The sequence below is a fragment of the Eschrichtius robustus genome, chromosome 11 (assembly GCF_028021215.1).
Source record: "Eschrichtius robustus isolate mEscRob2 chromosome 11, mEscRob2.pri, whole genome shotgun sequence".
NCBI lineage: Eukaryota > Metazoa > Chordata > Mammalia > Artiodactyla > Eschrichtiidae > Eschrichtius > Eschrichtius robustus.
Window position 1 is genome coordinate 109,371,322 of NC_090834.1, and position 16,461 is coordinate 109,387,782.

At 48.9% G+C, this 16,461-nt stretch overlaps 1 protein-coding gene across 3 annotated transcripts in view; it reads right to left on the reverse strand.

The window, feature by feature from the left end:
- Window positions 1-6,242: 6,242 nt before the first annotated feature.
- Window positions 6,243-16,461, reverse strand: part of KMT5B (lysine methyltransferase 5B) — a 52,774-nt gene continuing 42,555 nt past the window's right edge. For 2 of the 3 annotated variants that reach the window (XM_068555158.1, XM_068555159.1), the window contains exon 11: window positions 6,243-10,380. In XM_068555158.1, coding sequence (XP_068411259.1) covers window positions 8,903-10,380 — 1,478 coding nt within the window. In that variant the 3' untranslated portion in view covers window positions 6,243-8,902. Of the gene's footprint in view, window positions 10,381-16,017; window positions 16,247-16,461 lie in introns of those variants that run through there. The other variant, XM_068555160.1, reaches the window with a different exon arrangement.

The window sequence follows — 16,461 nt, forward strand, 5'->3', positions numbered from 1 at the left end:
CCCACCCCACCCCCATACTTTGTGTCCCAGCCCAGCAGGGCCTCCCAGGGGTCCCCATGCCCCCAGCTCAGCCCAACGTCGTGGAGGCCTGTGGGCTTTCGTGAAACTGTCCCACTCAGAACCACGGGCTCCTCCTCCCAGGAGTGGCAATGAGGAGCCCCATCTGCTGCCTTTGTACACCTTTCCCAGAGATCCGAGACAGACCCTGGGAGACCTCGCCCGGTGCTCCCCAAGGCGAGGGCTGACTCGTATCTGGGGGGGTAGGACAGACAGGCTGTGGGCCCAGCGCTGGCTGGGGGTCTCACTACCTGGCTCCCTGCTGCAGCTCCAGGGCTGGAAGGAGTTGAACATTAACCCCTTTGGCAAGTGGCCCCAGCTAAACAAACACACGTTATCACAGGTCAACAGCAGTTGTCTCGCTGGCCAGGCTGGCCCTCTGACTCAGAACACAGGGGAGCCCTGCCTGGGCACTACCTGCCACGGCCAGTGAGGGGGGCTGAGGCTGCCCACACTGCCCTGGGTTCAGGTCCCAGCCTCCTCTGCCTCTAGCTCGCTATGTGACCCCAGGCAAGGCAATGTCCCTCCTGGGGGTCAGTTTTCCTCTCTACAGTGGCCTCCTGGGATGCGGGGCCACAGTTGGGGCTGGGATCCAGAGGGGACCTGGGGAGGTCCAGGCTGGGGTCCAGAAGGGGCCTGGGAGGTCCAGGCTGAGCCTGGGTCTGACTGGGTGAAGCCAGAGAAAAAGCACAGCTTTTGGAATTAGATTCCAGGAAACGAAAGCAACTATCAGTTACCCATCACCATGCATCTTTCTGCTGTTTGATTTAATCCTCTCCATTTTACAGAACAGGAAACAAAGGTTAGGAAATTAGAAAGTGGTGGAGACAGAATTTGCCCCGAGGGCGCCTGACCAGAGCCCTTGCCACTCACCCCAGAGGGGACCTGTCTCCTTCCCCCTGACCCCCTGTCTCCTCAGGGCTGCGGGCTGGGCCCACCTATTTCGTTTAAACCTCCTAGATTGGCCACACTGAACTTCTCACCATCCTTCTCACCTGTCCTTCCTTGTCTCCAGGACTTTGCGCGTGTCGGCTGCCTCTCTGCTCTTTGAGTTTATGAACTCCTATTCATCCCTCAGGGCCCTTCTTAATCTCGCATTCTGCTTGAAGCCTGCCTTGATTCCCCAGCAGAAGTGGGGACACCCTCCTCTGTACTCCGTCAGTGCTTCTCACACACATCTAGTCAAGCACTTCTCACGCTTGTTTGCTGTTTGTGTATCTGCTGTGTGTGAAGCAAAGGGCTGGGTCTGAATCACTCCTGTGGCCCCTGTGCTTTTTTTTTTTTTTTTAAATAAATTTATTTATTAAAAAAAGTTTTTTGGCTGCGTTGGGTCTTCATTGCTGCACGCGGGCTTTCTCTAGTTGCGGCGAGCGGGGGCTACTCTTCGTTGCGGTGCGCGGGCTTCTCATTGCGGTGGCTTCTCTTGTTGCGGAGCACGGGCTCTAGGCACACGGATTTCAGTAGTTGTGGCACGCAGGCTCAGTAGTTGTGGTGCACGGGTTTCAGTAGTTGTGGCGCACGGGCTTCAGCAGTTGTGGCTCGCGGGCTCTAGAGCGCAGGCTCAGTATTTGTGGCGCAGGGACTTAGTTACTCCACAGCATGTGGGATCGACCCAGGCCAGGGCTCGAACCCGTGTACCCTGCATGGGCAGGCGGATCCTTAACCACTGCGCCACCAGGGAAGCCCCCCCCGCTGTGCTTTTGGAGTGAGTGTCCAGCATCTCTTCGGTGCTCACGCAGGGAAGGTCATCAAGGGAGCAGATGAAGCAGAGAGACCCCCGCGGAAGCAGGAGATGAACAGGGAGGGAGCAGTGTCCTCTGGTGAGCAGAGGAGGCATCGGCCAGAGGAAGAAAGAACCGGAACCATTTGGAACCACGTTAATGGTGGAGACCAGCTCCGGCAGCCCAGCCGGCGTTTTGAGGTTGGGATGGAGGAGGTTGTGATTTAGGCCCTCTGAGTAGGTGTCAGCTGGCAAGCGCAGAGGTCAGAGGCCCATGAGGGCCGGGGGTGCCACGCACAGGCTGCTGAGGTGGCACATGTTGATGCCAGCTGACACCAACTGCTGGCTGGGGTACCAGGCCCCACATGAAGGCCCAACCGGTGGTCTCACTTAATCCTCAACCATCCCAGAGTTAAGTGCCAGTATTACCCCGTCGTGCAGGGGAGAACGCTGAGACGAGAGGGGGCAGTGTTTTGCCCACGCTCACATAGCTAGGAAAGGGCAGAAAGACCAAAGGTGCTGCTCAAACCCGTGTGGGCAGCCTGGGGGAGGCGTCGGGGGGGAAGGCCAGGCATCAACCACTAGCCGTGAGCCCAGACTGAGCCATTTCCAGGGCCAGCTCTGGTCCACTTGGAGGCTGGCAAGGCTCGGTCTTTCACTCACCCTCTTACCCCAAGAAGAAAAATGTGCTTTAACTGGCAAGAGCAGGAAATAGCTGTCGTTCTGTTTGGTTCCTAGGAGAGTGACGTTGCGAAGGGCCTCCTCCACCTGCCAGAAGCAGGAGGGAAGGTAACAGCGTCGGGCTTGATCCCGGGCACCTCTGCCAGTGCAACGTCCAGCCCGCGGTCCCAGGGAGGGGCTGCGGAGAAACCTCAGAGCCTGACCTGCTGGGAGCCAAACACGGGGTAACCCGCTTCCCGGGTGTGTTTCCGACATGGAAATCAGCTTTCTGTCCTAGAATGGAACCCTGCTTCCCGGGCCTGTCCTGACAGCTTCCGAAGTCTGTCCCGTGGGAGGACAGTTGTCCCGAGGGTACCACAGGCGTATTTTAGGGGATAACACAAGAAACCTCCTGGTCAGATCCAGTCCCTCCTTCACATCTGGACCTTTGTGTGAAGCCACCATCACCACCGCAGAGTTGCCAGGCTGGAGGATACCTTGGAATTCTTCCTTTGCTGTCTTGAGGTATCCTCGTGTTTGACTCACTTTTTCAGATAAATAGTCCGCACCCCTCGGGGGCCCAGCAAACACTCGTGGCACCTCGCCCACCCTTGACAAATGGGGGTGGCTCACCCGGCATATCTGCACGATAACCTCTGGACAGAGTTCTCCTGGCTGCACGTCACTGCGTGGAAATGAGGGTAAAACGCAGTGACTGCTATCTGTCACTCAAGGGAATTCTTAGGAGACAGAGACTTCCAGAATTAACCTGGGGAAGGCGGGGCCTCGAGACTAAGGCTGGAGCGACCCTTGGCTCTGTGACCCTCACCAGCCAGCGCTCTCCAGGCCCGACTCCAGCAGGAGTGGGGCCCTGCGGCCAGAGCTGCCACTCGGCGCTAGCCACGTGGCCTCAGGCAGGCTGACTCACTCTCTCCCTGAAACGTAGTTACCGAGCATTTACTACCCGCAGCCCCGGGGCCGGGCCCCCGCCGCCTAAAGAGGGCGTCTCCCCGTGTTTGTCCGCCACAGGCTCAGTTTCTGTCTGGCTTCGGGGTGGTCGCTTGCTTCCCGGGGCTCACGGTGAAGGCTGATCTGCTCTCATCTTGGTTGACCTGGGTTCTGTTCGACCTCCTGCTGCCTCAGGACCACAACACTCTCCCCCAAACCCCACTGAAAATGAAGCTCTTCCAGTCTCGAGAGCCTGCCCTCTGACCTCAACCTCCTGTCCTCCCTGTGTGCTTGTCCAGCTACCGCTTGGCTGTTCTGACCACAGGGGCGCCGCCAGGCCCTGGGCAACTCCACTTTCCCTGGTCAGGGGCCTACTCTGGCTGCGGACTCCTCCTCCCTAACCTGAGTGCACTCCAGGCCTCTTCATTCACGCCCTCTCCTGCCCACCTGCACCCTATAGCCTCCAGCCATGTTGCCTTCTGTGGCCCCCACGTGGCTGAGAGCCACACACCTGTGCGGAGAAGTGCTGCCACCAGCCTTTGCTCCCATGGGTGCCTAGAACACTGACTGGTACTAAGACTTCTGTGATGCATCACACTGGGTTCCTATAGTCAGCTTGCGTCCCCTTTCTTGATTTCAAACCTCCTTCATGCTCAAGTTTTGGACCCCTCATCTCCTCCCAGTCAGGTGACCTCACCTCCTACTTTAGACAAAATAGAAACCTTCATGCTGGAACTGGCTCCCCCCTCTTCACCTACCACCTGTTTTCTTGTTGTTGCCAAGGAAAACAGACCTATCATCCTAAGACCACCCCTCCTTCCCCGGATTCCGAGTAACCCCTCCCCTCCCCCACCCTGTGGAAGCTTCCCATCTCCACGGTCAGACCCGCTTGTCCTTTGTTAATCCTTAACCCCACCGCCCTTCCAGTTTCATCATTTCCACCTTCAGTCAAACCTCCTCTCCGCCTGCCTGGCTCCTCCTGGAAGGGCCTCCCCAGACTGCGCTCCCCCAGGGCACGAGGACCAAAGAGCGATAGCACCTGCCTGACCTCCTTCCCCAGGTTATCTCACCTTCTCCCAGGGCTTTAGTTACCCCACCCCCCCCGCACTGAAGACACACACATCTTGCCTCCCCACCCCCAGCAGCACCTAACATCATCACTGCTTGACAAATAGCAAAGAAATGCAACTTTGCCCCTGCCACTCTGGACACTGCCTGCTCAGGGTCTCAGCCTGGGGTGGGGGCCACCTGCCGACTCGCTGGCAGCCCTCCTGTGGGCCTGAGCAGACCCAGCAGTGCTCTGCTTCCCCTTCGCAGGGCAGGCCCTACAGGGTGGGTGACGCCCAGAAGACACTGTGCACTGCAGCTCAGCAGAAACACTCACAAATCTGACAAGGAGAAAACAGGATCTGGTAAAAAGGACTTTACCAAAGTTAGTTCTGTGAGGCTGTAGGCCGTCTTCTGTCCTCCAGGTTAGCAGCTTTTCAACTGCTTCCAAGAACGTAAGCTTAACCCTCTGGGAGAGGGCAAGTGGCAGAAGTGCAAGAAGAAGGGTGGAGGGAGCTCAAGCGGGAGACCCCCCCCCCCCGCCCAACCCTGCCCGTCCAACGTACCCCGCCCCTTCCTGAAGAGTCAAAATCCACTTTTCTTCTGGGCCTGTCACTAGCAAACACTAAGTGCTGCCCAAGCTCTATGACATCAGGGAGGGAGGAGGCTGGAGACCTTCTCATCCTCCTTTGCAGGACAGGTCACACTTACCGTAGCCCTGGGGCTACTGAAGTGCCCCTGAGGTCAGCAGCGTGCTTGCGCCCCGATGAGTGCTGCTGGGTTCTGCAGTGAACATCATGGGCACGTGTTAACAACAGAGTCGGCACTGGAGAAACAGGACTCGCACGAGGGCTCTGGGCGGCGAGGGAGCTGCCACTGGTTATGGAGAAGGAGCAACTCATTTCAGCGTAGACAGCAAACCCGAGCCTTGAAAGGGGCCGTGGATTTAACAGGTGCGCCACCTCTTAGCCTTTTTTCATACTGGGAACCCAAGTGCGCGTGGGTATTTCGATTCATCGGCAAGTCTTCCCAGCCTGGTCTGCACCACTCACCCCGACCGCCCGCACCGGGAGTGGACGCGGCTCATCCTGAAGCTTAACGCAACAGGACCGGGTGTCCACGCTGACCTGCAGGTGCTGCAAAGAGGAGATCTGGGGGTGAGCAGCTTTCTCGGGGTCACCCACGTGTTGCGGAGCTGGGCACATTCAGGTTTCCTGACTCCTAAGCCAGTCACATTTCCTTTCTCAACTAAGTTTTGCTACAGTAACTGGGAGAAAAAAACGACCCACGCCAGTGCTGGATATGCCCGTTCTGTCCAATTCAGCGAAGGAAAAAAACAAGTAATCAGGCACCATTAATAACTGGGTAGCAAAAGCCTTCTTGGGTTCGAGGGCCAGGGGGCTATGTAGTTCAAAAGTGGTCTCCCCACCGAGAGAGGAACGAGTGCTTACCCCCGGTTGAAACCAAACGGCGCCAGAAGCAAAAGGAGACCAGGGCTCAGAACACTCACGGATATTGAAAAGCTTCAGAAAGTGTGATTTTACAAATTCTACTGTACGTGAAAACCTTGTGGACAAAGTCACCACTTTGATCTTTTCTTCTCAGATACAGTGAACACCGGCCAAACTGTTTTAATTTCCGAATTTATTAAAATGATTAACCTCAATACTGCAAGTGCATGTACAAAATATTTGTAAAAAATGTTTTTAATGAAACATTAAAGAACTTACCTCAAATGCTGAAAAAGTCCTTTTTTCATTCTTTCAGTACAAGGAATACATTGTATCTCAAAAGTATTACAACTCAGCAAAACAATTTAAAACAGTAATTTGAAAAATGATTGAAAATTGAATACTTTACATATATTTCTATGATCATTTCCTAATTCTTACAATGCCAAAATCTTTACCAATCATTGCATAAGCTCTAGCTAAAAGTTTTATTGAATGCAACCTCTTCCAAGTGGTCATCAGTGTGTGGATTTCGCCATTCCACACAGTGAAGTTCTACAGCAGAGCTAGACCAGCTCCGAGGCCCCGAACTGTAAAAACGGAAATTAGGTTTCCCTGGAAGGCGCCGGCAGTGGCTGCCGAGCGCTTGTGCACACCAACTCCCGAGGCAGTGACCACCACCTAACGTCACTGCTCGGACCCACGGGAAGGTCAGCCCCCAAAGACGAGGCCTCAATAAAGTTAAACATCATAAATAAGTTACTAAAATTAAGCTTAAGAATGGAGAAAAGTGGGAAATGCGGTCTTTTGTTACTTTTTCCTTAAGACTGAAATTCCTGAAATGGCTGTTGTTGGTATTCCAAGAAAACAGTTCAAGATTTAGTCTCTGAACCTCTTTGAAAGACTCCAAACTACGGTGGGAACAAAAGATGACCCCTTGCTCTCCGGTACCTCCCAGACACAGGGTCTAAGCGTGACCTTCTCAGTGGCCTGAGTCTCCCACTGCCACCCAGAGACACCGGGAGGACTGGGTGAGGTTGTAGACTGCTCCGAGTGCTTTGGGACAGACCTCGCAGGGCTGCCCTACCTCGAGAGGTGAAGAATTCTAGACGGAGCGAGCAAAGGGGGTGTGAGTGGGCGAGGAGGTCAGCCACCTGCCCCCACATTAATACCTGAGGATGAAACTGCACCGTAACAAACAGGGACGAGACGACAGAAGACTACAGAAGTAATTCCTTGAAGAACAGAAGGAGAAAAAAATTCTAAATTTAAAGAACTTTTATGAATGTTACTGATTTCTACTTGGAACCTACTAGCAATAGTTTTAAGGAACTTAATTTAAATAATGTCCCCAGGAACCTAGAAACTGGTAGGAATCAATAAGTAGTAACAGTAAGCATTGAGGTTTTCTCCACTGGACTTCTCATTACCTGCAGATTCCTTTTAGTATTTAAAGATATGGGCTACTTTTCTAGACACTACACGAATCCCCTAAATTGATTTCACTTAGGAACACTGTATATTTGAAAGTACATGTACACGTTTCCCAGAAATAAAGAGACCCACTGGTGTCAAACACCTGCTACAGATTTATATTCCCAAATTCTTTGTCCAATGATTTGTAAAATAATCCAGAGAAATGGAAGGTTGGTATTGAACATAAAGTAGTAATCAAAATTTTGCTCATTAAGTTACTTAAAATTAATTTCTCTTCTCAAAGTGCTTCAAAAACAAATTAAATGACTCCTCTTTTTGTTTAACTGATAATATAGTCAAAAAAATCTTTGATATTTTCATACATAAACTAACATAAGCCAAGAACTCCCACTGATGCAGTGCTTAAAACTATATATTTATAATTTCCTATTTTATTGGCATGAATATTTCTAAACTTAAAAACCTTCCTGGTAAGTTCTTTTAATTTCTTATGACAAAAATTTCTCACAACACACAAATATTTACAACATATACACTGTTTTCAGTTCTTTACACTGAATTTCAAAGACAAACATTTTTTTATAGGTTACCACAGAACAAAAGCTGTGACTCATGTTTTTATTTCATAAACTATTATAAGTTAAAGTGAATAGAGTTTTTTAATATTCCTTGTAGCATTTTACAAGTGCAACAGAAAACTTGACCCAAATTAAGATAGCTGTAGTTCGATAAATGTTGCTTGTTGTCATCACATTTGTTCACAGCAAATTTTTTGAAAAAATAAGCACCAATCATTCTTGCAAAGAACAATTTTATCTAAAAGGATTGAAAAGTGTTAAATACAAGGTCTTTAATTTACATGACAAGCAATAAATACGCTGTATCGAAACTCATCCTGCACACTGCTACCCTCGTACATATAACGTACTGAATGAAAAGTTAGCTGTCACGCATGTAATTGTACTTTTTTTTTTTTTTTTTAAAGAAACCAATTTCACTCCCACCCGACCGATGGTCTGCTATTTAACCTTAACCAAGGTCACAAACAGTACACCTGGGCCAGCAAACTGTGAAACTGACAAAACTCCAAGGGGGAAACATCTAGCAAATAAATCAATAAGCCAAAGAACATTGCTGGTGATATTAGCATATACTAGAAAACCTTAATATGCTGCTACTATGATTTGTTTTAAATTATTTTTTAGTCATATATTAAAGAGCCAGTTGATGCTCTTAAAGTTAAAAAAAAGAAAACTGTGTAGCCACATTATTGTTTTCAACGTCCTGTGTGGAAAGTTGCTATCACTGTACAATTTTGCTTGAGCCTTTATTTTACAACAGGGCTTTACCTCTAACTCAGAATTGCACATAAGAAGGCTATTTAAAAAGTACAATAAAAATTTGCACAAATCAGACTTTTAAGAAGAGTCAGTACGCTGTACACTTTCTACAGTATTATGGTGGTAAGTGAAAAGACAACAGAAGTGCTGCCCCTAAAATGTTTTCAGTTGAGGAGTAATTGACTGGAATTGTTTATTTCTTTAAAGTAGTTATCCCGGGTCAAATTAAGACCAAGAGCTTACTATGCGTTAAGCCTCAAAGACTGATCTTCTCTTCTCCTGGAAGAAATGTCAATATCTATAGAGTCTTTCCCGACTATGAGCCTCAGTCGCTTAGCTGGAGGAAGAGGGATGAAGTCATCTTCAAAGTCATCATCATAATCATCCTCCTCTTCATCTCCCTCCGAAGAGGAGGGATCATCGGTACTTTCCTCCTCATACTGACTGTAGTCATCGACTTCCATGCGGGACTCCAGGAGAGAAAGAGGATCACTACAGCACACCCCATTTTCGTGAAGCCCCTCTGTATACGACCCCCTACTTTCCTCGTCCCGTTTTAGCTGGATTTTTAGTTTTGTAGAACTACTGCCTGATCCTGAGTTAAATCCATTATTAAGCTTTGCTACATAGAGATTATTATCATTTTCATGGTCTTTACTTAACTTGATGCTTATTTTTGAAGAATTCATTCCATCATTCTCTTGGTCATTTGTCTTGCTGCTGCTGTCATGACGCCTACGAAGAGTCAATTTGGGAATCCCAGAGTTATTTTCTAGGATTAACTGTGCATCATACCTAGTGATCCGCCTCTTCTTTTTACTTTTTGCAGTTCGGAAGCTGTCTTTTGTTTTGAAGCTGTCTGATGCGACCACAGAACCACTAACAGGAGAAGGGGGCCAGTCCGTGTAGCTCCCGGGCACGCCCTCCAGGCTGCTGTGCTCGCCCTGGTCAGGGTGGGACCCCACCCCCTCTCGCCCCACGCCAGCTCTGCCAGGGGAATCGCGCACCGCAGCGGACTCCTCTGCTTCCGCCAACTGTCTCACCAGTTTCCCTTGCCGTGACTTCTTTTTTGACGTGCTGCTGTCACTCTTAGGACACTTGGCCTCCCCCTCCTGTGCAGCTTCATGAGCCAGTTCTTCTTCCTGCACCGCAGGGGCTGGTTGCTCGCCACTGTCTGGGCAAGGTTCCGTCAAGCTGCTTCTGTAGCCATCCAACGTATTTGGTTCAAGCTTGATGTCGGAGGTCTCCTTCAAATTCACCCTCGTCCTCACGGACCGCCTGGTTGTGTAGGCGCAGGGGGCGCCCTCCACGTGCGCAGGGGCGCCTCGCCCGGAGTTCTGCTTGTGCCCTCTCGCGGCGTGTCTAGTTAAGCACCCACTGGCCACCGCGGCCGGGACTGGTCCCTCTGGCTCCTTATCTTTTTTAATGGGCAAATTTTTGTACAGAACTACTTTAGGCTCTTTAAGTACTAAGTTTCCCATTTCGAGTTTTCCCGAAGCACTCTTCTGCTCCAGCCGTTTGCAATGATTTCTTAATTTTATCTTTGAAAGTAAAGGCTTTGCAGGTTTTTTCAGTTTCTTTGGTACCCTGGAATTATTCATAGGAGTTAGCTTAGATGAGGTAGAGTTGGAAGAAGCTGGAATTCTTGACATGGACTGCCTTGTTAATGCTCTGCTCTTGCTGTTCTTCTTCATCCCAACTGAAGATTTTCGGTTAGAAGCTGCAAAGTTTAAAAAAAAAAAAAAAAAAAGGATGAAAAACAGTCTTGGTAACACGGTAATGTTCAACAAAACAATGCCAACACCCAGACGATTAGCTATGAAATGTTTAGATTATACAAAAAACGTGGTAGACAGACCCCAGTTGCGTTTCTGCCAGCACACAAGCACTTCCTACAGTTTTCCTTTATATTCTCTTTCTAATTTCTGCCTCTAATTTAAGAAGCATCTATGCACTTTCCAGGTAAGTAATTTTAGGGTTAAAGAGCTCTTAGAGCACAGCGACCTGGATTTCACCCTAAGTGTCCTTAATCTATCACGACACTGGTCCAAACTGAGTATTTCTTTTCCTGATTTGGTCTTTTACCACATAAAATATTTGAAGTAAAGCTAAGTAAAAATATTTTTCTTTCATAAATTCTTCTTAAAATCATCATTTAAAATGTTTCTAAAATCCATTATTCATTAACTCAAGTATATTACTTGACTAGTAATCCAGAACAGCAACAGATGACTAAAGGGCTCTGAGACAAATTCTACCACGATGTTTTCAAATAAGAAAAAGAGATCCTAAGAACCATATATTGTTACTCCCACTAGACATTTATCCCAAAATACCGCACCGTCTAAGCTGTTCCCTTCCATGCTGTGAGGACCAGCAGGGACTTTGAAGGCTGCGGAACTTACTTGGCCCCAACCCTCCGCTGACTGCCCGCTGCCGACAATCAAACCGAAAGAGGGAAGAAGCGCACTGCTAGAGTTACACTCTCGGGACAAGGGGGGCCCAACTTCCTTACTCTGGACAAGGATACAAAAAGGCTGTGACAATCCTACTGGGGATGACAACCTGAGAACATGACAGTTGAACGGCTTCTCAAAAGGCTTATATGTGACTCAAGTGTAAGGTGGCCCCGTGGTGAGCCTCTGACCTTGCCACTGACTTTCCTTTCCGCCATCTTTGTTTTTCTCTACGTTTACATTTTGGATTTATATTCATAGTGTTTTACGTGAGTCAATTTCTCGATTAATTAGTCTGCTCCCCATCCCCCACGTGAAAAGCTCTTCCCATCAAAATACCCCTTTAAATCATTCACTAGGGAAGTTGAGATGACCAAACGAATCGTCACCAGCTCTCACCAGAAAACAGAGGGAATAAAAACCAGTGAACGTGGGTAAGCCCAGCACACTGCCCGACAAGACTGCTGCTTACTACACGCCTGAGGGTCGCCAGGGTGACTGCTGTTCCTTCTGCACGGCTGAGCTAGTTAGGTCACCATTCGTTAGTTTTTACTGAGAGAGAGGAGCAAGAATGCATAACAGCATTCCAAAAATATCAAAGCGCCAAGAACAGACGTCTCTGTGCTCAGGAAGACTGGCTCACGAATGGCTTTGGGATCTCCAAACCAGCAGAATTCCCAGGAATGAGATCCACTGATTGAACCAAGAACACGCTTATCCGTGTGGGCTGCTACCAGGGAGGCAACTTTTTTTTAGAATAGTAGTAGCAGTAAAGTTTGGGTGCCACTCAATTTGAGAACCACCGACGTATTATGAACTGAATTATACAAAACTTACCAGAAACAATTTTTTAAATATAAGGATATTTAGGGACTGCTTTTGCTAAAGGATTTCTTTGTGCTTACAAGGCTTCCTACAAGGTGACAGTAGATGTGCTTATGATGTAAACACACCAGTGCTGGTGCTTGCCTTTCTCAAATGTGGCTATGGTGAGACTTTGCTGTCTATGGCTCTTCAAGGACCATTCTATGACCAAGGTCAGCGGTTCTCATTTCACACCTGCAACCACCCCTCCACAATCATCACTTATACCGTGTATCCTTGACTGCAATCCCCCTGCAATTTGGATCCAACCCGTCCTCCTAAACAGCGCCTTTGCCAGTCTCCCTCACAGTCTCCTTGTCATGAAATCCAGCGGACCCTTTCAGCCCGTACCGTTTTTTTCCTTCTCTGCAGAATGTGACGCTGCTAACCATTATTCTTCCTGAAACCCCTCTCTCCTTGGCTGCTTGCGAGAGCACACTCTCCTGGCCTTCCCTCTGTGTCCCGGGCACTCTTCCTCCATCTGCCCGGTGGACCGCACTCCTCAGGTCTCTGCTATCCTAGGCCCCTTGAAAACTCTACTCAGCCTCCAGGCGATAAGCAGCCACTCCTCCACGGCTATCACCATCGATATGCTGGCAGTTCCCAAACCACGGTCTCTAGCCTGATTCTCGCCTTAATTACAGATCCGCATCACCGAAGGTCCACTGGGACCTTGATTGCCCGCTAAGATTGTCTCATGAGCCCCTCACAAGTCAACATGCCCAAAGGGAACTCACCACCAAGCCTAAGTTCTCCACCTTGGTCAATGACACCACCACCCAGCCAGCTGCCCAAGCAGACACTGGGAGGTCATCCTTGACGCCTGCTTTCGCTAACTCTCACCAACCAGCCACCATTCCTGTGGAGTCCACTCCTGCAGTGTCGCTGGAACCCCCTCCTTCTCTCCATTCCTGATGCCACCATTTCCTGCCTTGACTCTGGCACTAGCTCCCGCCTTTCCTTGCCTCCCTACTGCTTTCCCGACATTCCATCCCCCACCACGCAGCCCAGATGATTCTCCTAGTACGCCACGTCACTTCTGGGCTTTAAACCTGCCAATAACCTAATACCTAAGAATAAAGTCCAAAATTTGAAATTATGCTCACATCCCTCCTTCCCACCTTCTACTCCAGCCTTGGAGAACTTTAGTGATGCAAATCCTACACTCGTGCCCACACCTTCATTTGTGACGTTCCCTCTGCTTTGAGCACGTTTCACTTGGCCAACTTCTCCTCCCCTTTTAAGACTCAGCTCAGCAAACACTTCTCTCAGGAAGCCTTTCATGACTCTACACATGACAGGTTACCCTTCCTATGACTCTTCATGGCACCTGAGATTCTCCTCACTCGGGCACTGACTTTTAATCATTGGATGAATCTCACTTATGGTGATTCTGAATCTGGGCTCTCCCCCTTCCACCCCTCCTTCCGAGAGGTTCATTGTTAGCTGACTGCAGTGAACCACTGACAAAGCACTTCAGTGTGTGTTTTAAAGAGCACAAGAGACACTGAATTTGATGCTACGTATTATTTCAATAGAGAGACTTCACTTACATATTTATGTATTTATCAATGTATTCTCATTTTGTTTGAAAGGCATTATCTCAACAAAAGCCCAGCTAAAAGGCGTGCTCAAGTCAAAGGGCAGAAAAGGCACAGCCCGGCTGGGTAAGAGAAATGTGAGCAACGTGACTAAGCACCCAGGGCTCTTCACTGTGCCACGAAGGCGCTGCTACGCTATCGCGGGGGGATGGGGGTGAGTGCCAGCAACAGTAGGCTGAGGGAGAGATGGTGGTCACAATGGCAAACTAAGAAAAGTCTATCAAGAGACTGAGGATCCTGACACATGGAGGGAAGGCACGGTCATGGCTCCCCTGGCTTTGGCACTAACACACCATGTGTGGCTCTCTTCCCTCATGGCTGGGACAAATCCCAAATGCATAAACCTAGACAGTAATTTCAGGTGAAGATACACATTCTTAGCAATTAGTATATACTAGGTACAGTGCCAAATGGCCAAATTAGTATGATCTCAATCATAATAAGCATTCTTTGAAGTAAGAGCTATCACACTAAGTGAAAACCAAGTTCAGGTGGGCTAGCGGGCCTAAGAGCGTCCATCCGGTCAGCGGCAGAGATGGGACTTGCACTGAGGTGTGTGGCTCCAGATCTCAAGCTTTTCACCACACCGTCACACGGCCTCTAAGGGACGCCACAGAGCCATTACGGGGCCGGTCCCAACTCCTGCGAAAGGACCCATCGCGGTTCCCTCAGGGTGTCCTCAAAATCACAAGGCAGCTCTGTGTGGGCTTCGAGAATGACAGCCAGACACAGGAGCAGCAAAACGACATCAAAGCTTCCAGAACGCTCGGGCTGCACCCATGCTCCGCACTGGACAAGCCCCAGAAACGCACATGGTGGAGCCAAGGGAACACGAGGGCCACACACAGCTTGGCATGTTCCGAACATGAGGATCCAAAAAACCCTCAATAGGATTTTAAAGACTTCAGTTCAAGGAGTTTGTCAGGCACAAGAAGCAGGCTCCACCTCATGCAACCAACACAGGAATGAATGGCTGGAAAAGGGTGTTGGAAAGGATTCTGAAGCAGCCTGCAGGCTCAGCAGAAAAGTGTTCAGACCAACCAGTGATGTCCGTGGCGGGCGAGACAGTGACAGGTGGTGGCCCAGCCCACTGTCTCCAGGACAGGCGCTCCTTGGTCCAGCTGAGTGAACCTATTCCACAGGTGGCAGTCCTCTGGGACTTGCACCAACTCGTGGCATTTTCAGTGACTCACGTCCAGGACGCAGCACTATGGGGGTGGCCTAGCCACTGAGGCACAAGAGGCCTAAAAAACCCGACTCTTCCAGTAATGGCATTATAATTCAGGTCTGTGGACTGAATCTGTGAAAATGGATTGCTTGTCTCCTCTCTGGATGCTAAAGCAAACAGTCAAGTTGTGGTTCTTGAGACACCTTCCAAAAAAGGACCTGCATGGAAGGAAGAAATAATTTTTTCTTCCAACTAGGCAGAAACGTTTCTTTAAAAAGAACAAACACGCTGTTCAAAGAAAGCAGTTCCTCTCTAGCTGTCAGCTGCTAAATTCTAACCAAACTGCAGGATAAGATGGGTACTCGGAACCTATACACAAGGTGTATGCCCACGCCCCTTGGGAGAAAGGCTTGGGAACCTCTGGCCTTGCATCCACTGCAGTCTCAAAAAGTCTTTTCTTTCAAACAGGTAGAAGGGTTTGGTCAAGACACAAACAGCAAAAGAAATACAGCCTAAAAGAACACATGTAAGAGCCCGAGAAAACACTGCTATGAACATACTTAGTGCACAATGTTCTCAGAGACCACTGGAGTAAACCTCGAGCTCCTTCAGAGCCCTGAGCCACGCCTAGCAACTGTCACATGACCCTCAAAGCTACTTATGCCAACCCTTGAATTACTCAAGACAATCATTCTGCAGAGAAGTAATCTGAATAAAATAAGCACCCTAATATAAGCAGTCACGGTAAAGTGCTATATTTCTACTCTGTAATGCTGAGACTACAGCTCAAAGGGATCACCTGTTCCCTCTAGCCTTTAGGAAGTGGCATGTACAGCCTGCTCTGCACAGTTACCATGTACTCGTCCCATCCTGGAGCTCAGGCATAAACTCCCCAAGGGAGGGGCCCAAGTCTCATACACTTTTCTATCTCTTTTTAACAACTAGCAGGCTTTGAACATGTATTTGGTTTATTAATAAATATCCCATAGATGGTCACATAATAGAACACTCAACACCTTCCAAAATTTTTTCCTGTTTTGATTTTTTAAACTAAGTGGTGTACTGAGTTCAGTATCTACATATCAGTATATGGTTAACGCATAAGAACACAAAACACCCGCACGAATGTCACAGAGCCATGTGGACAGTGTCGTGGCCATCTCCACATGTGGCTGGCAGCACACTCCTAAGTGTTTTTATGTAGACATTTATAAAATGGGATTCACAAGTCGCCAGTTTCACCAAGGAACCAGACTCAGAAAACAAAATGTTGATTATGCTGCGTTTATTATTAAAACCAACAATCAACAGTGAATGACGAACTAACTGCTCTTCTTTGTTGACTTTGGACGTTAAGGACTGGAATAGGAATGCAGTATCGCTTTTCCACGGCAGAGGTTACCCCTGGCCTCTGACTCCCAGCAGTAGGTAGAGTCAGGATTCACGGCAGTGACATTCACCATCACAGGAGACACCTTCCCTTTTCTTTGGGATTTTCTGTAGTGGAGAGGAGTACCCAGAGTTGGGCTGAAAACATCTGAAGACAGGGAGAAGAGCCTAAAATAATCAGACCTCAGACGGTACTTACTGCTAAGAAGTATGTATGGACATTTATAGTGCCAAAACAGGCATACTTTGGGGACTATCAAGTTAAAACTTTTAACTTTATTCCTATCAGAGACAAGTCAGACTAAGGAGCCTACTGCTTTAGC